Raw genomic sequence first — 24,405 nt, 5'->3', positions numbered from 1 at the left:
AGTTGTCCATTTTTTTATACACACTAAATGTTGTACACGCGCTGCAGAAATTCATAGAAAGTTACTGGGAGAGATCTCCACTTCTCTAGACTTCCCACATTCTTCACAGCCTGCAATACTCATATTGACATCAGTCAGCAGGGATCTTCAGGCTAATATTTGAACACCAAATGATGTGTGTTTTCAGAGCAGTTTTTATGTATCGGCTTGTCCTGTGAATTAAAAGGGGTAAAATCACAAGAAAAATAGCATAAGATCGTACTCCAAGACTTTCTTCAAGGTTGGCAGGTCTGTTGTCAATGTTTTTCAAAATTTAGCAACACGAACGTTTTATGACACTGATTACATTACTGTAAAACTGATTCTGCAGGGAATCATTTAGTTTTCAGTCTAGATAACACCCCTCCTTTCAATCTGAGTGTTCCATTACATCTTGTAATTTAAAGCAATCTTCTTTTTCAATGTTTCCGATGTGGTATATCAACAGTGTATTCACTCTGAATGAGGGTATATTGATGGTTCTAAGAAAAAGAGAGAGGATTTTTCTGCAGCCGTACTACAGTTCATTGTAAAGCTCAAGTTGCAGTGAATCACATGGAGGGTTGAACTGCTGCCTTAAGAGCTGAAGCAGAGTCTGTGTCGAGGGAATGATGCCTGTGGCTTGTATTTCAAGGAGCTGGCTGCCCCACCAGTGCATGAGTTGTTATGGCTAGGAAGATGACTTGGCCTTTTGATAATATGCCTATGTGTATGTGCACAAGTGCACATCTGTGTGTGGTTTCCAGAACAGATGTGCAGTTCAGAAACAGAATAAGTAGTGTGCACTGTATGTGTGTGTACATATGGGTGATATGTGATTTAATACCATCATAACCTACTATCATAACATCTGCATTTTAACTTGGATAGACTATTTTATAAAGTTGACAGACGGGAAATCAAATAACCTGTTACATAAGATGAAAAAAGTACTAAAACCATAAGAATGATTTAATTGAACAGTAACTAGTTCCAGTTCTAAATATGTACAGCAAAGCAAAAAACAGGTCATATATTTGAAGGGACTCTTGATGAGTCTTCCTTCATCTGTGTGTAGTAATTTGATATGTGGTAAGCAGAGTCTACAACTGTGCTAGCATGCTTTGTGAAAGGCACGTTTAAAGCTAAGCACAAAGTATAACTGTGGCTGATGGGAATGTCATTAGTTTTGTAAGTATTTGGTCATAAACCAAAATATTGGAAAAACAGATACTTTAGCCTGATGATGGCATTAGATAAAAGATCAAGGCATCAAAATGTTTTACAGTTTCTTGTCTGGGGACCGTGAATGTCTAACAATCCATCCAATATTTGTTGAGGTATTTGAATCAGAAACAAAACTGTAAACTTGATGCTAGTGGAAAATTCAAAGGATCACCATAGTCATTATTATAATATATCATTTGGAGACCATGAATTCACTGTGAAACTTGTATATGGCAGTCTGTTTTAATAGTTCTCTAGATATTTCAGTGTAGACCAAAGTAGTGGACCAACTGACTACCCAGCAGACCAGCACTTCAGTCCCAGACCTGGCTGTTAGCATGGCTAAACATAGTTTTACAAAAGAAGGACTTGTTTTTCCTGTATTGGTTTTGCTTATCCCCTAGGACTGTGTGCATTGTGCAGGAGTTGTTTTGGGTTTTTGTTTTTGTTTTTGCTGTGTAAAAAATAATTTGCCGTTGTAAAAGGCTTGCACTGCCGATAAAGGCTCAGTGCTGGCTAGTGATGCATGTTCTGGCATTTATTGTCAGTGTACACACCAACCAGTCAGCTTGTTGTTCTTGGTGTACAAATAAAGATTGCTTATTAAAACCAACAGATGACACCAAAAGCAAGATTATTTATTTTGGACATCCCCTCCATGTGCTGTAAAACTTTGATTGCATCTATAAAATGGTTCTTTCCTATGAACCATGCGGTCTGCTTTACAATAAGGCAAACACTAGCCTGCAGCTGCTACCAGCACCTGTCCAAACCTCACGTACATCCTTATGCACCCTAGGTGTAGGTCTAGACTTCACACATACACTCCTTGTGTGTATAGCAGCAGCCATAATACTCTTCACAGGAAATTGAATAGGCAGTGCAATGATCTAATATGAACCTGTGTACGTCTCAGATGTTATAGAATCGCTGTTTTTGGGAAGTGTGTTTTCCAACAAAAGATGGTTATCTGTAACATCTCTAGAGCCTGAGTGATGCACACAATCGCATCAAAGAAAATTCCTCTGTCCCTTCATTCACATGTGACAATCAAAAGCTGTGCCCTTTATACATGTTGGTCCTGTGTCATATGCAGATTCCTTTTGCGGTTTTGATGTCATCTGTGTGTGTGTCTGTCTCTGTGTGTGGGAGGAGGAAGACACAAAGAGATCAGATAAACACATGGTTGAGGAGGTGTTTTTTGATTTACAGGAACTTATTGAGGAGGAAATGGGCATCGTAGTCCGGTGGCTGTAATAAACGGGTAGACCTCCCTGCACCACTCGGCATCAAAGAGAGGCCAAACCCTAACCCGCACACATTTAAACATGCAGACATACACAGCTGCACACATGCGCACACTCCTGCAGAGAGTTTACAGTCAGTCCAGCAGGGGTGAAGGGAGGAAGAGGAGTGAGAGGACAGAAGGAGTATGGGAGTGAGTGGTGTGCTCAGCAGTCCTGGCCTGTGTTTCAGGGGAATTCCTGTAATCCACTGCACCTCATTACAACTGATTGATAGTATTTGGGTGACATAGAAACAACCAAGGGTTTGTGTGTGTGTGTGTGTGTGTGTGTGTGTGTGTGTGTGTGTAGACTGACCTTGGCCCATTTACTTTGAAGGATTTTGGAACGAGTTTGTTAAGAAAACATCAAATTTGTGGTGTTTTACACAGTGGCTACATAAGAAACACCAACTGGGTCAAGCCACTTCTGGAGAGAGGGATGCATTGGTGAGTTGTGTGTCTGCAGCCAAATGTTCTACTATGATAAGCAGTGAAAACTTTCTCCTCAACGTTAAAGAGCTGTCGCAATTTGACTGATAAGATTCCCTTGGCTTCAATGTAGCTTTCTCATTTTTAAATTAGATTTTTAGGTTGAATATTTGAAGAAGTGAATATGTGACAAAGTGTTGAATTTCTAGGGATGTTTAGATGTGGACTACTCCCTCTCTCTTTTACTGGCTCCAATGGCTACTCTGGCAGGCGTGGTCACCGTCCACTGTGTTGATCTCAGGTGTAACTGAGTGTAGTTTGATTAGGCTGGTTTTTCACTAGGAGGAACAGCAAATGAGTTCACTCGAATGTTCTTTTTCATGAAGGAAATGAAGTGTGAATTCCTACTAATATAGCATATAAAGAAAAATAAAATGAAGTGATGGTACGCCAGGTAACATCTAGGTAAATTAGCAATACTAAGTGGAATTAAAAAAAAAAAATTCTCCCTTAAAAATAATGGCAACCTATTTTTCCAAACACATTTTATTGGTTCCTGTATAGCTGTCAAACTAAGATGGCCACAGTAATATGAGCCTCTTCCTACCCAGTGTTTTGCTTGAAACTAGACACTGCCTGTCCCCCCTCATCGGCAGCAACTTGGCCTCAGATACACAGACAGGCTTGCCCAGCCTCGAGTCTGCAGGCGCTTTGTTTTGTTGAGTTCACTTGAGATTCCTAAAATAACGTGTTGGCACATCTGTCTGGGGAGGTGCAACACATTTCAGCTCGGGCCACACCCACATACATGCACTGCCCTATTGACAGATTGGCAAACAGCCATGTCTCCCACCAAACTCATCAAAATCCCAGACGAGGGAGCTGTTTGCCTTGAATCCTCATGCCCTCGCTGGGTGAATCCCAGCTCATCCCTGCTTCTCACTTTAACTATTTTATTTTCAACATCAGTATTGTTTTTCAGTAGTGTTCAGAGGTGACACCTTATTAGTTCAACCTGAGTAAGTCTAATTAGCCACAGTAAGTGAAAACACCTGTGTGGGTGTGCTTTGGACACATTGGAAGCTATTAGTTAAAACTATCAGTTTTAACTAATAGCTTAATCATTTACTATCTTTTTTTTATGGTCAGCAGAGGAATGTAAAAACCCCACGTAATAAGCCTGCACATGCACCAGTCAACATTGTGCAGGGCACATACTTAATAGGAAAACCATTTTTGAGTGTAGGGAGTCTTTAAAGAGTGAATGGCCTTTTTTCAGGTTGTTTAAAAAACCTTGGAAATATTTAGAGGCAACATTCACAATCATATGTTTGAATGAACAGATGTTTTCATTTATGAATAGCCAGCAGCAACATAAAATTACATGGCTTTATTTCATTTAATTGGCACTACTAAGCAATGTCTTTACTTTCTCTCTACTTTCCTGTTGATGGGGATATACATTCACAATAATGTTCCTGTTACGAAGCCTCAGGGGTGAGATACAGGAAGATGAGGTATTGCATGTTAGTGAAGTAAGAATATGAAAACACAAGCACTCACTGTAACACCTACAGTGCGCGCGTGCACACACACACACACACACACACGCACAGACACACACATATGAAACTCATTTATCAGAATTCACTTACACATCCATTAACCATCCCACCACCTCTCCTCTGTCATATCTCTCTCTAACACACACATGGGTTAATTACAGCCATAACTAGTGCTTGGATGGAAACGAAGTTTGATAAAACTACCTAATGACAAATGCGATTTGGGAAATTCCCCTTCCTGCGCTCACGCTCACTCTCTGTCATACATCATATCTTAATTATTCATCCTCCTAATGTGTTTTTTCAGAATTTACACTTTCATAGTTCAAGGTAGACAAAGCACCCAGTAATTACTGTCTGTCGCTGTTGCCATGGAGATGATATCTACAGTCACATGATGGCCTCCCAAGGTGACCAGGAAGTGGTTTTATCGCAACATGGGGTGGGGGGTTATGGGTACAAGTGGCAGTTGGGTCTACGTGCGTGCGCGTGCGTGTGCGTGCGTAGCTTCTTTTCTTGATTTATGTGGTGATTGTAATGACATCATGTTCAATAGTGGAAAGGGTTATAAATTAGCCATGAGCTAATGGAGTGTTTCTGTTAGCTGGCACTCCTCTTCACTTCTCAGATGGAAAAGCCATTTTCTATTTTGCCTGTGAAGTGAATAAACTTTCCTAGATCTTACATTAATTTTGCAACAGTATTATTTACTCAGAAAAATACTGATATGGCCTTTCATGCTAAATTGCTCTTATCATAGACAGTAATGCTGTTATTTATTAAAGTTCTGCTGTTTGATTTGTGGTTCTAATCATATTTCTAACTAACCATATATTTTATATGATTTCATATATTTTTTATATTTTATTTTTTATCATTTGTATGGTTTTTTTTACCCTTTTATTAGCCTACTGTTACAGGTTAAATAAATAGCTCTTTCCTCATTCTTTAGTTGTGTTTTTGCTTGCTACTTAATGTGTTCAGCTGTGATCAGATAAGAAAAACAAATGCACTGGGTCTAGTGTAACCACAAAAGTTGATAAGTATTACATACACACACCTATGCTGGCAGAGGAGAATAAGTCTTGCATCATGTCACAGTTTTTGCATAACTTGTACCATTTTCTGCTGTGTCACTACTATGTGGCCTTTTATTTGTTGTTTGACAGGTACTGGGAAGGTAACAGATGGGCTGCGTATTTTGACAGTTCGATGCCTTTGCTGGATGTATAGCAATTAAGATGCAGTCTAATTTCAGAGGCTGTGAAAACTTGGTGATGGCTGATGTTATTTTTTTCCCAGGGCAGCAGGAGATTTCATCATTGCATTAGAATCGACTTTGATCATTTAGCTTCCACACACCATGGAAGTCTCACTTACTCTGGGGCAAAGCACACATGCACTGCTTGTTGTGTTAATAGGGAGTATGTGCTGCACTGTAGGTATACTGTCAGTAATAAAGCTCTGCCCTCTCTTTGATCACAGGGCTTGCCTCATACTGAGAAATACACGATTAAAACAGTGCAGGTTCTCTATGTCAAACAGAAGCGACAAATGCAATACTGTATGTTGTGGTTACAGTCTGGTATGGATTGTCTAGCATGTATGCTGTACAGCGTATAGCTAATGTTTATAATACAGTACATGCTTCATTGATCAAATAGAAGACCCACATCAGTCTGCTTTAGATTTAGATTCTTATTTTTTGTTACTTTTCTACTGTTGGCTGTTGATTTTTCTAAATGTGCCTGGGCCATTGGATCAGTAGCAGCTTATGTAGCAGGAAATAAAGAGGACACACTCACTGTGATAGTTGAATTTCTTTTTCAGTGGGAGCAGAAGATGCTCAGTAACGTTTTCGTCTTGTCCGTTCTTTTTTCACAGACGGTCAGAGGAGGAAGTGGACATGGACAAAGTGACGGCTGCCATGGTACTGACGAGTCTCTCCACTAGCCCACTGGTGAGGAGTCCACCTGTTAAAGTCAGCGGTGAGCATCTCAACTACTAAATGACTGATTAAGTGGGGATTCCTCTGACAGCATGGATTTTGACAAATACAGTATATTTTCATCTTCACTGTTTTTGACAAATATTTGGCTTTGATGTGTCATTTCCTCTTTTCTGTCTCAAATAAATCAGAGATTTTATTAAAATTAGAAACAAAGGCTCAGCTCAGCTTAAGTCAGTGATTTGTGTTCTGACTTTTCTTTCCTCATGGCTTTTATCTTGTGAATGCATGTGGAAGCTTAGTTTTACAAAATCACTGCCACCTGCTGTGCTTTAGAATTCTCATCAGTCAGTTCTGCAAATCCAGAGACAAACACAATGATTCTGAATCTCTGCCAAATGACACGGTGGCAGAAATCCAGAGTTCCTCCTAAATACATTGACATTCAGCCACTTAGAACATGCAACCATCCAGCTGCACATTTAACTGAGCAGACATGCAGCCGGCCCTCTAACCACCATGCACGTGTTATCGCACAGACACATGCAGTCAGATGTTAAATTTACATCATCCACCTGTACAGCTTTATCTTAATGCATGCAGTCAGATGTTAAATTTACATCATGCACATACCACCTGCACAGCTTTATCTTAATGTTGTCATAGAAATGTTCCAGTTTTGGAGATCATACAATGTGCATTTACATCAGTACAGTAGGCTCTCCTGCATACTGCACACTAGAGTTTCAAGTTCTTGTATATTATCTATTTTGAGGGAATTAGTGCTAAATGTTATCAAAAGGCCTTTTCTTATCTTTAAAACATAACATCATTAACCTTTATTTGATTATATTTTCTTTTCTGTCCCATCAAACCAAACCCACACGAGTAGTTTTCTTATTGTTGGTGCACCACTTCCTCTTTTCTGTGAAACACTGTGCAGAAGACAGTAGCGTCTAAGAGGAGGGACATCCCTCTGAGAAGCAGCCTCACTAAACCAGCTCTTAACCAGCTCTTGGACTCACTCCCTCAGTTACTCACAAATACACACACACTCTCTCTCATACACACACATACTCTACCCAGAGTTTCCACCGGCTTCCATCTTCACAAAGTAAAACACCTTTTTTAAGACGTATTCAAAAGAAACATTTCTTTGGTCTAACAAACAAGACTGTGGAAGTGTCACAACAGGAAGAGAAAAACCTTCTTTTTTGTGACAGTCAACAGTAGTGCTGGGAGGCTCTTTTGTGGGAAGCACAAATAAAGCTGTCTGAACAAAACGGAGTGTCTTGATCTCTCATTGCTGACAGAGGAACACCCACACATTTTGCTGTGGTTGTAGCATTTTCTAATATGACTGAAGAAGTTGGATTTATTACTTTCATGCTTTGTCCATGCCTTCTCTGTTCATCTTCTCAGAGTCTCTAAGTGGTTCATGGAAGGACAATGGGTCAGCGGGACTGTTCACCCCATCTAGCAACAGCTCTTCAGGGGGCTACTGGAGCTGGTCTGCCCCCAGTGACCAGTCCAATCCTTCCACACCTTCCCCTCCACTCTCTGCCGACAGCTTCAAGCCTTTCCGTGTGCCCAGTGTAGGCGGTGTGGGGCCCGGCCCCGCAGGGCCCGATGACCCCAGCCTGGACGAACAGGACGGCAGCAGCCTGCTCTTTGATGAGCCCATCCCCCGCAAGCGCAAGGTGAAAACTGCAGACCGCATCTGAGTTGAAAAGGTTCAAAGAAAACTAAGTTAGGCTCTGTACACTGAAAGCAAACCTTGGTGAGTTGAATGCATGTCTGCTACTGAAAGGAATAGTCTTATACAGGTATGGATAAATTATTACTACAATTCATGAACATTTGAAAATGTCAACACTGAAACACAAAGTAGCAACAAAACGGCTACATTTCGTGTCAGTAAACATCACAGTGGTTTATGACAGTCATGTGTTATGAAGTGGAAGAAATACCACCTGCATCTCAGCTGGACTCTGGTTTAACCCTTACAACTCTCAAAGATCACTTACATCGTGTTCCAGTATAAGAATAGACCCATGCTTTAGATTTACAGTAGTTCTTCTGAACTGACCAAGCAGGAACTGATTGATTATTTGATGGCTGTTTATACATGACCTACTCACTTGGTTATCATCAATTACTGCTCTAAGTCAGTAAAAGTACCACTGATATTTAAAATGAGTGATCACGGAGAGCGTTAGCAGCTAGAAAGTTGTCTTTTTAGCTTCCCTGCCTGACTGTGACTGAACAGAAAGCTTTCTGAAAGCTCTGTCTTTGTGTTGACACTGAATCTTGGGCCTGGTGTTGTCAGTTTTTGAAATTATTTATTTTTGGATATAGAAAATGCAGTGGGAATAACGGCTCAGCGTGGATGGAATGCCAAAGTGAGCGACGCATTTTCAGATTTAGCCAGCTCATTATGGATAAAGCCTGGGGAGTAATAAAGATTTACTGTTAAAAGGAATTTTCTCTGGTCCTCACAGTTTCTAGGAAATAACAAATCATGCACTCGTGAGGCCTTAGAAATACTCACAGCAGTATTTTTTTATTACAGTGTGGAGCTGCCATCGATTGACATGTCGCACTGGATAAAAGATCCAGGAGAATCACCTGCTCACAACCAGAGCAAAACTAACTGTTATTTGACCTTGCTCAGCTTTTAGTTGAAAGTGTGTTCTGAAAGGCTTCATAGAAAACATAATGTAAAGCTGCAGGTCCATTCAAACTCTAACAGAGATGATGTGGGAAGTTGTTTCAGTGCATTGTCAGTATGCAGGAAAAATATCAACATGATGTTGAATAAATTCTTAAGTGATTAAGTTTGACAGCATTGGCTAACAAACATCATTTGTCAGTAGAAGGTCAGCCACATAAATCCACCACACTCCACCGTACATATTCAAGTAATGGTTTATTTATTAAAAGACAATTGACTTAAACATACATTTATAGTAAATTGATTCATGTAATTGTATTTTTATTCTAAATAAAGATTGACACCATAAAATAAACAGTGATGCCTAATTAACAAAATACAAATTACAGCAAAACAAAGATGTACTAGTGCTCAGTACTGCATCTGATGCTACCTATGTAGTGTGTAGGAAATTCATTTATTTCCCTCCTTGCCAAGAGGTCACTGCTAAATGAGAGAAAAAGCATTAATCCTTGTGTCTGTCATACATTGTGCAGTCACCTGAAGAGATTTTATGATGTACATTTGGATAGTCGGCCCACCCTGCAGAGATAGACCACATGTATTTTCCCAGCTGTAACACAGAGATAAGTTGAATGAACAGTTCGGGAATTTTGTCTTCACACTTTTGTAGTGTCAGTCACGATGGTGACAGATAAGAAAGGTCACATCTGAATATGTGATAAATTATGAAGGAGTGCTGTTTTAGAGTCAGTGTGCGAGCGTCGACCAAACACTGATGTTAGACTGTATAAAAGGTCCTGACTTAAAAACAAATGTTCTTCTTTCCAAATGCTCTTTTTGTCCATCAACAAGGAAACATCTGTGAGCTCCTGTGTTTTCTGACTCCAGCTGCTGTCTGTTGTGTGTTTCCTGCAGAACTCCATGAAGGTGATGTTCAAGTGCCTGTGGAAGAACTGTGGCAAAGTGCTGAGTACTGCTGCTGGCATCCAGAGACACATCCGCACCATCCACCTAGGGTAAGACACCGGCACACGTATATAGACACACCATGTAGGTTAACTAGCATCCATTCAAAACAACAGGTTATTGGTTGATGGATTATCGCTACTGCAACACTTCCTCCTCTGGGCGTGATGGGAGTGGGGGCAGGTGAAAGGAAAATGAACGAGGTGGAGAACAATGATATTGGATGGCTCACACATTATTACTGAGGCCTCTCTGTGCTACACTGACACACTGCAGATGACAGTGTTGTGCAGATTGAGGGGTAACATTAATGTTGAAGGAGGGCTGGGGTCGCATGTGATCACGATTGGCTTCACACTTGTGACATAGGTGTGTTTCCTTCAGTCTTTTCTCTGCCCATCACGTCTCACTGGCCGGATCCTCCGTTTCCATTTCCAGGCGTAACTGTGACTCAGACTGGAGTGACGGCGAGGAGGATTTCTACTACACAGAGATCAAGCTCAACACGGACTCGGTGGCTGACGGCCTCAGCAGCCTGTCCCCCATGTCGCCCTCTGTCCTCTCTCCCCCTCCCCCCTCTCTTCTCCCCTCTGCCAGCCAGCCGTCAGACTCCCACAGACCCCCGCAGTCCTCTGACAGCAAGGAGCCTCTGGTTGGCGGCACCACCCAGCTGAGCCGCTCTGCACCCAGTGCTCTCTACCTCATCCACACGGACCACGCCTACCAGGTGAGCACGTGCTGGAAGCAGAGGGAAGTGTGTGCACATGTACACCCATTAAGACCAATATACAACACATATGCTCAAACTCAACATGAAGATAAAAAAAGATTGATGCACTCTCTGGATCAACACCACAACACACTTAACTACACACATATTGTCTCACACACTACACTTGGTGTCCTTATTATGTCAATCACACGTCACAGTGACTTGTGGTCTTTCATTCCCGTTAGCAGCTCTGCTAACAGTTACTGACACACGGCAACAGACTGCAACAAATAAATATAGGTGGAATAATGGAACAGTCCATCACTTTTAAGCAACATTTCAGTCATTAATCTATGAGCTGGGCATTGATGTGAGATCTCCAGTGGTTTGGGCTACATGTTTTACCTGCAGCACGGTGCTTATCTCCAGACTTGTGTCTACAAAACTGGATGATGAGTTTTAGGGGATTGTTTTTACTATGTTCAGATTAAGAACTGAAAAGAATTGTCTTTTCTTTACACAAACCTAGATAGTGTTGCACAGAACTCCAGTTTTTCTTTTCAAGCTCACTAAAAAAATAATACATTTTGTTTTTCATCAAAAGAAAAAAAGTTAAGTTCAAAGTGCTACCATTTAAAAGTGAGGCAGAGCAAGCTAAGCAGTAATTAAAAACTCATGAAGAGGCACAACAGAACTTAGGAGTGAGGGCTTTGTGAATTAAAACATGTTTTGAGCAATAGCAGAAATCAAGTTTGTTCTGCATACTTTGTAGCGTTTGTGTAGGGGCCGTAATACCCCTTTGACCTTTGACCTTTGACCTTTGCCTTCAGGCCACGGCTCCAGTGTCCATCCCATCTAGCAGCAGCAACTCAGCCAGCTCAGCTTCCACCAGCTTCACTCCTACGAACAGCTCCAGCTTCAGCATCTCCTGGCAGTCGCCACCCGTCACTTTCACTGGGAACACAGTGAGGAAGCTTCAACATACGCACGACCAAACATTTATTCTCAGCCTCAGCAGTTATACAGGTATTGTTCTTTTGGATTTTTAATCACCACAAATTTGTCTGCTCTCTGCAGCTGTCTCCCAGTAAGAGCCAGGGATTTGGTGAACAGCGCTCCCAGACCATCGCTGTCCTCTCATCCCCTCCCAGAGCCACCACTGCCCTCAGGTAGTAGACCTCGTTAGCTTTAATTAAAGACCAGATGAAATAGAAGCTCATATTAATGCCAAAGTATATAATACCATTCCCTGCTTAAGATTAGACCTCAACAAGTGAAAAGCGCCTCATGTGGTAAAAGATGAAAATAAGATCAGCCTAATGACTCTTAAATAGAAGGAAGCTGTGATTAGCTTCAGCCTCTGATTTGCTTAATTCACTTCAGTATGTAACCCAGCTGCTTTAGATTGCATGAGTTGTGTTACGTCTGTTATTTACTGCACCACGACATAAGTGATCGTGTAGGACTTAATCAGAGCTGAAGTGAACAAGGCAGAGCGATGCTAATGAAAACTGGTGCTTCATTCTATACTGATGGTTTTTAGCTGCAGTGAGCAGTAAAATATGTGGCAGTGCTTAATGGAATATTTCAACATTTCAGAAATACATTTAGTCAATCTCTGGTGGCGAGTTAGGTGAGCCGTTTGATCCCACTTTCATATTTAAATGTAAGGCTACAGACACCGGCTGATTACCACAAACCTAACACTTAAAGGCTTTAGCATCACTTCAGCACCAGACTCCTCACTCAGTCACATATAAACCCGTCTTGGTTTCAAACATCTCCTGTTTTTCTTATTTTCTCAGCCGGAAGGTGCGAGGCGAGGGGAAGAAGTGCCGTAAGGTGTACGGGATGGAGAACCGTGACATGTGGTGCACAGCCTGCCGCTGGAAAAAGGCCTGCCAGAGATTCACGGACTGAGTACCCCCGCCAATGCGATGGCATGCCACACCAGCAGGCACTGCTGTCTTTTGCCAGAGAAAGGGGGGAGAGGCATCATTTTGCATGCTTTTGGTTTTCTTTCAGAACTGTCCATCAAGCTCCGTCTCCGCCCCCTTTCTCGTCCCCTTGGCTCCACTGAACCATTCCAGCTGTGGAATCCACCAAAGGACGGCGGAATCCCGCTTTTACATTACCGTCCAGGATTCCCAGTCCTTCCTAGCCATTCCCATCATTCCCAGTTTTGGGGAAATCCCGGTGCAGCTAAACAGTGTAAAGAAAAAATAGATCTAAAGATTTCTGCCGTTTTTTTTATGTTCAGTGTTGCATCTTTCTACATATGTTTTGTAAAGCTCTGGTTTTTAAATGGAAAGTCTAGTCAAGGAAGGTGTCCAGACTAAAGCTTTTCTATCTGTTTTGTCAAAAGGAAAAAAAGAAATCCTCACCACTTTTTTTATCAAACGAAGAACAGACCTCTTTGCTGAACTCTGTTAAGATTGCTTTGAAAAGCATGGTGTTTAAAGCCTGCTCTTTTTGTTTTTCCTTCTACTTGTTCATCTCTTGTTTTATTTCTGGACTTTATAAGATCATTATTTAATCGCCGACATCACAGCCGAGCCCGGTCTCTCACCTGCTCTTCACACCTGACAGTCCCGAGAGAATGTACTGCAGAGCCAGAAAGGGCAGGCTGACACAGAGAAAGAAAAGGAGGAAGAGAAACATACAAGGTGAATGATAAATGCAAAAAAGATAGAATTTACAGTCAGGGAAAGCCAATGGACCATGCCAGAGATTTATCACATATAACCACAACAGCATTCACACACACAAATATTCCCACACGAGCAAGACGGGGACTATTTTTTATGTCACTTTTTTATCCAGTCAGTTCCTTTTTTTTTGTTTGTTTTATCAGGGATGTGATTCTGAAGAAAGCAAAAACCAGCAGCTAAACTTGGGGTTTTTACTGTAAACAGCACTAGCTCAGCAACCTCTCTCTTTCATGACACATGACGACTTTGCAACCAAAACCTCCTTTATCTTGTTCCTTATGTTTTTGGTTCTTGTTAAAGTGCCATGTTTACTGTTGTTGATGTAGGTTTGTTTTTGGGTTTTACTTTTTTTGGTAAAACCAAGACTGTTTACCGACCATTTGCTAAAGAAAGTGTGTTAAAAGCCCTTCCTGAGAGCACTGGAGGCGTGATGCCAGCAGTGTGTATGAGGCCATGACTGGATCAACATCTTTCACCACATACAGAGAGAGAGATTGCCCTCCTCCTCAGCCAACTTTTACACCTTCCCAGAGGGACAGAATAATTTTGTGTTTACATGTGCCACAGAGGCACATCCTGACAATTTGTTAACCAAAGGGGGAGGGTTGAAAACCAAAATTGAGGCACTTGCACTGTATGTGTGTAACAGGACACTTGTTATATTTGTTAAAACCTATGGTTACTTTGAGAGAGTTGTCTTTGAATATCTTCCACCAGCCCTCTACGTTTCTAATGTAACTGCATATAAAATGAAGTAGCAGCAAAGAAAGCAGATGCTTGACCACCCACACGTGGCTACTCCCACTTTATTTGTTTTGGAAAAGGGTGGAAAACATTATTAGCACTTCATTCGGTCACTTTTTTGTTGTTTAACGTGCACTGCACCTTCCTTTAATTTTGTATCATGTAAGCTAAACTTTTGCTTGAGTTTTTTCATACGAGTCCTTATGATCGAGAAGTCACCATTATTTTTGAGTGAAGTGGTGAAATTAATGTGTCATTTGTTTGAGTGTGTGCTGAAATCTTTACTGGCATGTTTGTCTCATACACACGCACGCACACACAGAGGATCATTTTACAGCTGAATTATTCAAAACTGACACCAGCTAATACACTCACATGCTCGCCAATTTTAATATTCAGTACTTCCACTGCCACCTTGAACCAGACTTAGTGAGGAAGTAATAGTTCAATTATTACATATTGTTCAACCTGTCGGGCTTCTGTTGTTTTGAATAGCCTTAAAGTCGGTCTTTACAAAATCATTGTGCTTCTCCTATGCCATTATTTTGATGTTCCAGTGAGAAATATTTAGATGATCTCAAAATGGATTCACCATTGTATTCTGTGAACTTATTACTGTTTAAGAAAAGACAAATCTATATATACATACAGAAAAACAATTTAAATTCAAAGGAAAAAAAGATGTTGATTTGGCTGTTTTTATTTTTCATATATATGGTTATATATATATATATACATAGTGTTTATGAATTTTGTTTTCATGTTCTGCTGAAGGAAATGTTTGTGGCTTTTGTAACTGTAGGAGGAAGCCCAGGCGCGATTTTCACCACAAGCCACACTTGCCTTGCTCTCTTCGCTGAGTGTGAGCCACACGCCTGCGGCTCCTTCACATCCCGCTCCCCACTGCCGGCGCTGCTTAGCCGTTGAAACCCACAGTTTATTAAAACCTTTATCTTATTTCTAGTTCTCCTCTCCCACTGTCATACAGCCCCACTTGCAATTAGTGTGACTGACATCTTGGTGTGTTTGCACCCATGCGTGTGATCACATGCATTTGTATGTATGAATGTGAGGGAGCCCCAGGCAAAGTTTTGCCACTGAAGCATGGTGCTGTATCCTCTCCTCTGAACTCCAGTCTTGCTTCTCCAAAGGAGTTACACACCTTTATCACATGGCCTGTGGTGTGCCCCCATCGGGGCGTGTGCAGGTCAAGGCCACCGTGGGGCTCCTGGCAAACCAGCACTTGTTGAATTTGTTTTTGTGGGTCCAGACTTCAGTGGCTGGATGTGGCTAATGTTGTATGTCCATGCTTTTCCCACTGCTGCTCCCGCTGTGGTGTTTCATGTTTGTGTTTGAACCATCTCCTCCTCCTCAAAATCTGACAGCCAATCAGATCCTGTCAGGTTTTGTCCCTGAACAAGTTCCTACAGATGTTAAGATCATTTAAAGATGCTGGAAAGACTGGATTTTGGAAGTGGCAGCGTGTCCCGGCAGCTAATTTTTAATTTTAATTCTAGGTCAGTGTTGTGTGGATCGAAAGGCTGATAGTAAGATTTGGTCAAAATAAGCTAATTTCACACCCTTATTTAGGGTGAATCCAAAGGATTACCTCAAAGGATATTTGCTGTTATAGTTCTCAATGCCGTCCATCTCCTCATCTGTCATTGAGGAATTCTGGGATTTGTTCATGGACTGTGGCCTGGCCTGCGTCATCGTGCTGAGAGCATCTTTGTCCCGTTCACTGCCAGTGGCACAAAGAGGACCTCAGCATGAAGGTGCTTTCAGACACTCAGCCCAGGTCTGTCTGGTGCTATAGCCTTGGCAGGGGGGTGGGGCGGTGGAGGTGCTATATAACTCATGCAGCGCTGGTTCTCCCATGATCATACTAACTCCATTTTGTACGCAATGTCATATGCTGTAGAACATGAAAATAAAAAAACACCCTGTCTCAAGTCTACAAGTGTCCCGACACGACTCAGTGACGGGGTTGCCCCAAATCCTCTGTCCTCTCTCCTGCTTCTTCATCAGTTTCTTTCATTATGGTGACTTGTACTGTCTCCTCACTTTGTGTGATCAGGCTTTCAAAGAATATAAAATTACTGTATTAAGTGCAAATCCTTCAGAGCGAGCATGGAAGTGCTTTTAAAATTTGAGAAGCAACAAAAACTCATTCTTGAAATTTGTAAACATTGGTTGAGGGAAAACAACCGAGGAGCCATAGATTTACTTGTCTTGGAGTTTTGGACTGCATCACAGTCTTCATCAGTAGACTGAGCTTTTCATTTATCACCAAACTGTAGATTTTCAAACTGTCAGTGATTGTTTAATTTCACAGCAACTAAGCAAACTCAGTCTGTGAAAGTATTAGCAAAATAAATACTAAAATTACCTAATCCAGAATGGCCCATTTCACAATAATCATATTTTGGCATTAGAATTAATATGTAAGCATCAGTAATGTTGCAGATGGGAAATGTGGAGCTAATGTTACCCACTTTATATGCTGCCTGTAAGATATATTTATTTGTTGATAACATGTTGTATTACTAATCTGACTCTACCAAGTAACTAAAGCTAACAAATGTAGTGGAGCAGAGGTATAAAGTAGAATAAATCAGAAATACTCAAAACCGTGCTTAAATACAGCACCTCAGAAAATGGACTCAGTAACTTCCCACTCCTGATAAAGCCCATGTGATACAGTAAAAAGCTCCATAAGGAGTAAGTGGGCCTTCAGTTGAGATTTTGTTGCCAACAAATATCCAAGTTGTTTTGCAAAATTGAGAAACGGCCATTGTCACTGACATTACAGAGTCTCGGAGGTCTAGAATTTTAAATACTTCACCAGCAGGTGAACACGTACAGACGGTAGGAAAATTGGATAGTTTTGGGAAAAGACTTGTTATTATACTCCCAAACTGACCTCCTAATGGTGCCATTTAGTATCATCTTCCTGATTTAATAATCTAACTACTTGATATTAGACCCGAACTGAGCTCTCAGCCCCCAAATCTGCAGGAGCAAGTAGCTAAACACGAGTTTAGAATCAGGCTGCTGTTATAGATGTGTTTGCACAGCAGAATTAAAACTGGCATCAAAAGCCACAATAGGCGGTCCTGTTCCTCTGGTGAGAGTGATATGAATACTTATGAGGACTCACCCCCCCCCACCCCAAACAGAGCTGCAGTGGCTGCTCTGCCTTTTGTTCTCTGGTTTGTTTATCCCTCTGCTGCCGCCTGTTAAAGGGCTGAGCATTCAGCCTTGATTTACAACCTGAATAAGCTTAACAAGATAGCATTATTCTGCATATGAATGGTGTAAAAATCAGCTCTTGTGAGTTATGAGGGTCCCTTGATGTACATGTCCTCACACACATACATTATGCCCATGCATGGTTGTCCAGTGTAGCTACTGAGCTTTAACAGCGGTTCATCTGTTGGCAGTTTTATAAGCATTCCTGGTTTATATACCCAGTCTTTGCTGAGATCAGTATTTCATACATGACAAAACTTGTTTGTGATGAGGGGCTGACACTTATTATACCTTATTCAAGTAGAGGACAATATATGCTACAATATATACAGATTAAGCTGCACTACAGTATATCTAAGCTACAGTATCCGTGTCTATCAGTATATCGATGTGTATCCCTGATTTTAATACTCTCAAAATTCCGATTTATTTTTATTTTTGTTTGCACTGTTTGCTCTAGAAGTCAAAATGAAGGGTAGCGCCTTTAGTCACCACCCTCAGTTCTATGACTGCAGTTTAGGTGGCCACCCACTTGAAGCAGGTGATAAAATGTGTAAGCAGATGCCCACAGGGTTGTTATCTGCCTCGCTGGCCTGCTGCTCCTTCGCACAGACCCTCCTGTGTTCTATAGAACAGGCTGACAGCAGGCAGCGCTCTGTGGGGTCAGAAGTCATGCGACTAGAAATGTAATTACATTTATTTTAAATTGTACGTAAAATTACAGAAATTGACTGTGCACAGTTGAGTACACCTGGATAGTCATAGCACTGCCTTGCATGACCCTATATATAGACTGAGTAGCAGTGTGTCTGTAAAGTGTCCAGATCCCACTAACTGTATGGCAACCAGACAGGTACATGTATGTCTCTGATCCTATCTGCTGCCAGTGCCAGGATGGGGCTGTGCTGACTATTTAAAAAATAAATAAATAAAGAGAGGCCCTCCTTCATTCATTCATTCAGGAATGTGAAGGAGGATGAGGGTTGAACAAAGGATGAAACGGCTTCTGCAAACACTCCAGGGCCAATTCTGGGTATTCCCCTCAAACTTTTAACGATGCGAGGACCTTGGTCTGCGTTTCCAGAAGCTGCTTCACCCTCATTATCTTTGGAGAAACATAGGAGTCCTGAATGTGCCTTGATGAACGTAGAGTTTCAAGAATGGACCTCAACAGTTGCCACATTATGTGTAGAAGCTGTGTGGAGGTGTATTGCTGTGATATGCAGGGACACAGCAACGATGAAGGAATGTCTCTGGTGCTGGCCAGTCTGAGTTCTACTTTCTGTTCCTAGAATTCAAAGATCTGTGATTATAAAAATGTTCAGTGAGTTGCGTCCAAAGCCCCCCCCTTTTTTTCATGGGTTTGAAAAAGATGTTGCAAGACTCTAAGAGTAACTTTTCTACTATTTGCTGTAAACTATTTTTTGATCCAAACTCGATATACTGTGTTTCAATGTGTTTTTTTTTATTTGTCTGATTTTTTTTTCTTCTCTCTGTTTTCCCAAACATGATTCTTCTCTTTTTGTACAAGGGCTTGTAGATTAAATGTACGTCGTTGTGAAGAATCACTGTTGTGGCGCAATCTAGAAATGTTTGGGAAATCAAGGAAGCCACTTTCAGCAAACAGCATGTGAAACAGTCAGTGAGATGATCCATGTTTAGTGCGGAGCTGCTAAGTGATTTCCACACATGAACGGCATCAGCTGCTTTCTGTGTGAACGACGGTGAATATTAATGTGTTTTAACCGGCAGATGAAGGAAAGCAAAACACTCATCAGCCTCTTCTATTATTGAATTTGAATATGAATTCTCTAAACATTAAAGAAAGTGTTTGACTCATTAATCCAGGGTATCTGTGCCACAGCTCCTTCGGTTTTAACTTGAATATGCAACATGGAGAGCGGCGACCAGCCCTCTCTTCAAATGGAATCATCTCATTGGCTGTTTTCTCTAATTACAATCACATGGACCTCAAGAACTCAATGACTGTCGCACTGGATTTTTACACTCTTTTTTTCAAATGGTATATATACATATATATACTATATGCTCTGGTCTAATTGTATTTTTAATACTGCATGTGCATGCAAATAAGGAAATCATGGATTACATGACTTTATAAACACGTGCTCTGTTTGTGCTGTGGCGTCCATGACGGGTTGGGAGCAGCCAGCATTGCCTCCTTTTATTTTAGTCAAATTGCACACTGCATTGCAGTTTTCAAAATGTAACATTGGTATAGAAAAGAAATGTTTTTAAACCTATACAAGCAGTTTGAAAGTACCTCCCTGCTGGCACAGACTAATTTGTCACAGTGTGAGTGAAGCTCCCTCCATCCTCGTTGAGTGTGTACTTCCAGTGAGTCCTAGGAGAGTCTGGCAGGATGCTTGTGGATGATTGATCTACAGTGGAGGGTTGTGCCAGCAGGACTTATGAAGAAGTCTGAGGTATGAACTCTCAGTTGTTCCTCCTCCGCCTGCATCCCTGACCCTCAGATAGCCCAACTGGACACACGCAGGGAGCTTTAAATTGTGTAACCCTGTGGTAAAGATAAGTAAATGTGCACCATGTGCATGCCCTATGTTTCTGTAACGGTGTTGTTGCTCATTCCCTGTAATTGGCTCAAGAGGTACCCACAACGCCACTACAGTGATCATTAAAAAAACAAAACAGCATTTTAAACAGCGTTCCTTGGTAGCGGCTGCTCTGCACCCTGAGGTGGTCGGCACAGGGTGTTGCGTTTTATATCATTTTGAAACCTATAAATGTAAATGTTTGATATGTGTTTCCAGACTGTAAACCAAACCTTAGATGCAACACATTGTCCTTCTCCAGAGCTGTTCACGGACAGTGCATTTGGTTACAGTCGGATTTGTAAAATGTTCATCTTGTCTGACGTAAACGAGAACGATGGTTGGTGGGCGGAGGTGCACAGGGTGTTATTTCTTGAGCAGGGCTGGTTAATCTCCCAGCTTGATGTCAAAACCTACTGAGGAAAGATAAAGGAATAGTTTGACATTTTGCACTGGTGTGATCCCCTAAAACCAGTCTCCTCCAATCAGCATCATTTACTTCACAATTCTGATCCAGAAATAACAACCCTGCAGGAGAGTATTTCATTCTGCTAAAGGCTGAAGAATAATTTACAACACCAGAGTGCTCAGATATCTCAGAATGCTGTCAGTTCTAATAGGAACACCTGTCTCCCAAAGCCTCTTCTTCTTCTTTGTATATGTGGAGAAAATAAGTCAGAGAGCCGGTTTACGGGATGAGCTCCAGCATGACTCTCCCAGGTATGCTTCTTCTGGGTCATGAGGAGGAACTTTACCTTTTCATGAGCCTAGCGTCTCATGGCTGCAGGATGAATGAGACGGCGTTTAAAATCTTGAAGATGGGGTATAGCTGATGTGTGACATCAGGTCAGACCATTTCAGGAGGTGTTGGTGAGCCTCTCCCCTGTTCCAGTCCACCTTTCAAACAACTGCAGCATTGACACCAGTCTGCATTATTTATCAAGCAGAATATGTTAGGAGCATCTAAACATCCCGGCTGTAAACGCTTGTCACCTGTGTTTGATTTTTCAGAGAGACCTTCTGGGCAGTAATTCTTTCACGCACACCCCTCCCCCCCACACACACAGAGGCATTAGCTATAAATGCTGCTGAACATATGTCCCTGTGGCTCCACATCTCATCCTGTGACGATGTGAGGGACTCGCTGGTGGAAGCTGCTCGCGTCTCGCCAGGCCACTGGTCCAAATGTGCAGCTTCCACAGGGAGTTGTTAGCATCAAATGTGTGTGTGTTTGTGTACAGTGTGTGCAGTGTGAGATGATGACGAAGTGTGTGTTTTGAATGACCGCCCGAGGTATGTTCCATCTGCTCTGTATAGCATTTACACCTCCTCCTGTTTGTCTGTTTGTGTGAGCACAAAAACTCACCGTGGGCGTGTGTGTGTGTGCACTTTTACTCCCTACAAAGCCTGATCAAGCCATTTCTGCAGCCATAAACACACACGTTCCAATGTGCAAGCTGGCATACCTCATTCATTATCAACTAGTACATTAACGTAGCATAAATAAACCCTCACCCTGTCTGTGTGTTTCATTAGCATAAACACTCGACCTCCATCAGATGACCAAAATGAAATGTAAGGTATATTTCAGAAACACTAGACCACACAACATATGGTTTTTGTTTACTGTACGCGATACGGTGGTTCAAGGCCGTAGACACATGCTGTGAAACTTGTCTGGCAGCTCCTTTGGGGCTTTTGAGCCTTAAGTTTGAAGCGCAGGGGTCATTAAGAGATCAGACAGTCAAGTCCACAGAAGATGTTTGGCATCCTAGTGGAGTGCAGGGAGCTGTTTATGTGTGCATACCTGTCCAAGTCATTGAATAATTGATGAGGGTGATGAGAAGCAGCACATGTACACAGGCTCGTGACCTCAGTTAATAAGGATTGTTTCTGTCTATTTAAAAAATGATGGCTTTCCTTCACTGTGGGGGCACAGGTTGAAAGCAGAGGCTCATATGAATCAGTTTCATACAAGCAATAGCTTGCAGCTTTTTACATTTGAAAACTCAAGACAAGGAGAGCTGTCTTTGGTTGCAACAGGAGAATCTGGAGATTCTCGTTTTGTAGGGGACGTCACAAATGACTCCCTTCCCCTTACAAAGAGTTAAAACTTTAAATGAATTAGTTTTATATTGTAGGAAATCTGCTTATTAGCTTTCTTGCAAGGAGTTCAATGAGAACATTGATACCACTCCCATATACGTATGTATATTGACTGTGAAGCTACAGCCAGCAGCTGGTTAGCTTAACTCAGCTTAGCTTAGCATAGCATAAAGGCCGGTTAGCTTGTTGAAGCTTAGCATAACAGAGGGAAACAGCTGACCTGGCTCTGCTCAAAGTAGAGAAATCCTTTTACAAGCACCTCTAAACTGGACTATTTTTCTTACTGAGAATTAGTTGAGAAGCTTGATACCACTCTCCTGTGTGTACAGCTTCATATTTAATATATACAGACGTGACTAAACATAACTCAGCAAAACAAAACAAACACTAAGCAAATGAGAACTAGTTCCCAAACTTTTAAAGTATTCCTTTAAAAAGTACATCAAAGTACATCCATGCTCACTGTATGTGCAGATGGGAAGTCATTTGGGACATTTTTTGAAGGTCCTTCGCTTTTCGAGCTCACACACAACACCGAGCTGTGTTTGAACTGAGTGTTCTCTCTTGGCACATTTAAAAGAGGGCCTACTGCGTTAAATAGCCTATACACACACAAAGCGTTGTCAGGGTCACACACTGAGTCTATATATACGTTTCCTAATTATTAATACAACACACCACACAAAGCTCTTGCAATATGTATTTGCTTTACAAATAGTATACTCTATTGCACCAATGATGTTTTGTTATATTCTTTTCCACAATATTATCAAATGAATTCTATGAATATATGATGGTTGTTCTCCAAGGAGAAGAATTGATGCACATTGACTGTTAACTCCTGTACTAGTTTATTTTTTATTTTGTATCTGATCTCTGTGTGTAGACGCTGCCATTGTTCTTGTTTTAAATGGTGTTTACTGACAAATTGCATTCTGGTGCTGTTGTTGTTCAGCTTGGTGTACAGTTTAGATGGTCTCCAGAGTCATCTGTGTGACTCTGGAGGCATCTGGTTATAACTGAATAAAGGTTTTTTGGCAGCTGTTTGTCAGCTGCTGTCTTTTTTTTTTTTATCTCTGCTGAGTTCAAAGAAGGATTCACAGCTGTCATCAAATGTCGTGTTAAAAGATAAAAGTGAAAAAAATATGACAGATGAGTTAGTTTAGTTTCTGGCTCTATACTAGTTTTCTGCTACAGCACTGTGCAGAAGTCTTAGGTTGTAATGATAATATATATTTATTTCTCACTCTCTTTATTAAGAGAGAACCAGAAAATACAGGAAATATGTACACAGTATTGAAAAAATTCAGAACGAATTGGCTTCTACAGTCCAAAGTCAGTATTTAGTGTCACCTCCCTTTGCACTGAACACAGCTTGAATTCTTTTTGGGGAGATGGTCTTGAAGTCCTGAAACCATGACAGACCCTCCACCATATGTCATTTAGGGCTGCGAAACTCGTCTTCTCACATACTGCCGAAGACTGAACATTTCAATCTTTGATTCATCGCTCCATAAGACACTTTTCCATTGATCCTCATTCCAGTCTTTGGGAGCTTTTGCATATCTCAGTTTTCCCCCTTCTGAAAAAGTGGCTTCTTGGCTGCGCTTCCACAAAGGCCGTTCCCAATCGGGCTTCTTCGGACTGTGGAAGGATCAACTTGGCATCCAGTTGAAGCTGCCCAGCCAGGTCCTCGCTGGATTTCCTCTGCTCTCTCAAAGAAGAAACTCTGAGAAACTTCTCATCAGATTTTGACAGTTCTCTTCTGCTCCTGTTTTTGTCTTTGACCTCTCTGGATTCTTCATATTTCTTTAGAACACCTTGAACACCACATCTCGAGTATCCAGTTTGTTTGCTGATTTTTTTTCATGGCATTTCTGTGTTTTTAATACTGTGTACATATTTCCTATATTTTCTAGTACTATTCTGATAAATAAATAAATATATATTCATCATAACATTTATAAAACAACCAATCTAATGTTGGCCTCAGACTTTTGCACAGTATCACCCCAGTCTGAGGTTTCTGCCATCTCTGGAGCAGTTTATCATCTTCATGCTCACTGTCTCGATTGCCTTTGTTTCCAGAAGCAGCAAGCAACTGTTTTCAGCAAAAAAAAAAAAAAACTCAGATAAACCCACTGTAGACAGAAGAGGTTAGAATGTTGCTGGTAAAAGAAGGGGAACATTTA

The 24,405-nt window shown here is 41.3% G+C and overlaps 2 protein-coding genes across 3 annotated transcripts in view; one reads left to right on the top strand and one right to left on the bottom strand.

The window, feature by feature from the left end:
• Positions 1-14,684, top strand: part of znf704 (zinc finger protein 704) — a 40,931-nt gene extending 26,247 nt beyond the window's left edge. For both annotated transcript variants that reach the window (XM_020597554.1, XM_020597553.1), the window contains exons 3-9: positions 6,409-6,512; positions 7,895-8,172; positions 10,065-10,165; positions 10,554-10,842; positions 11,658-11,792; positions 11,905-11,996; positions 12,633-14,684. In XM_020597554.1, the coding sequence (XP_020453210.1) occupies positions 6,409-6,512; positions 7,895-8,172; positions 10,065-10,165; positions 10,554-10,842; positions 11,658-11,792; positions 11,905-11,996; positions 12,633-12,747 (1,114 nt within the window). In that variant the 3' untranslated portion in view covers positions 12,748-14,684. The remainder of the gene's footprint in view (positions 1-6,408; positions 6,513-7,894; positions 8,173-10,064; positions 10,166-10,553; positions 10,843-11,657; positions 11,793-11,904; positions 11,997-12,632) is intronic.
• Positions 1-24,405, bottom strand: part of dtnbp1b (dystrobrevin binding protein 1b) — a 555,482-nt gene that overhangs the window by 332,178 nt on the left and 198,899 nt on the right. The gene's annotated exons all lie outside the window — the stretch shown is intronic.

This window comes from Monopterus albus, unplaced genomic scaffold (genome assembly GCF_001952655.1).
Source record: "Monopterus albus unplaced genomic scaffold, M_albus_1.0 scaffold34.1, whole genome shotgun sequence".
In the NCBI taxonomy this organism is placed as follows: Eukaryota; Metazoa; Chordata; class Actinopteri; order Synbranchiformes; family Synbranchidae; genus Monopterus; species Monopterus albus.
The sequence above is the reverse complement of the archived record's forward strand: the minus strand, read 5'-3'. Positions and strand labels throughout refer to the sequence as shown.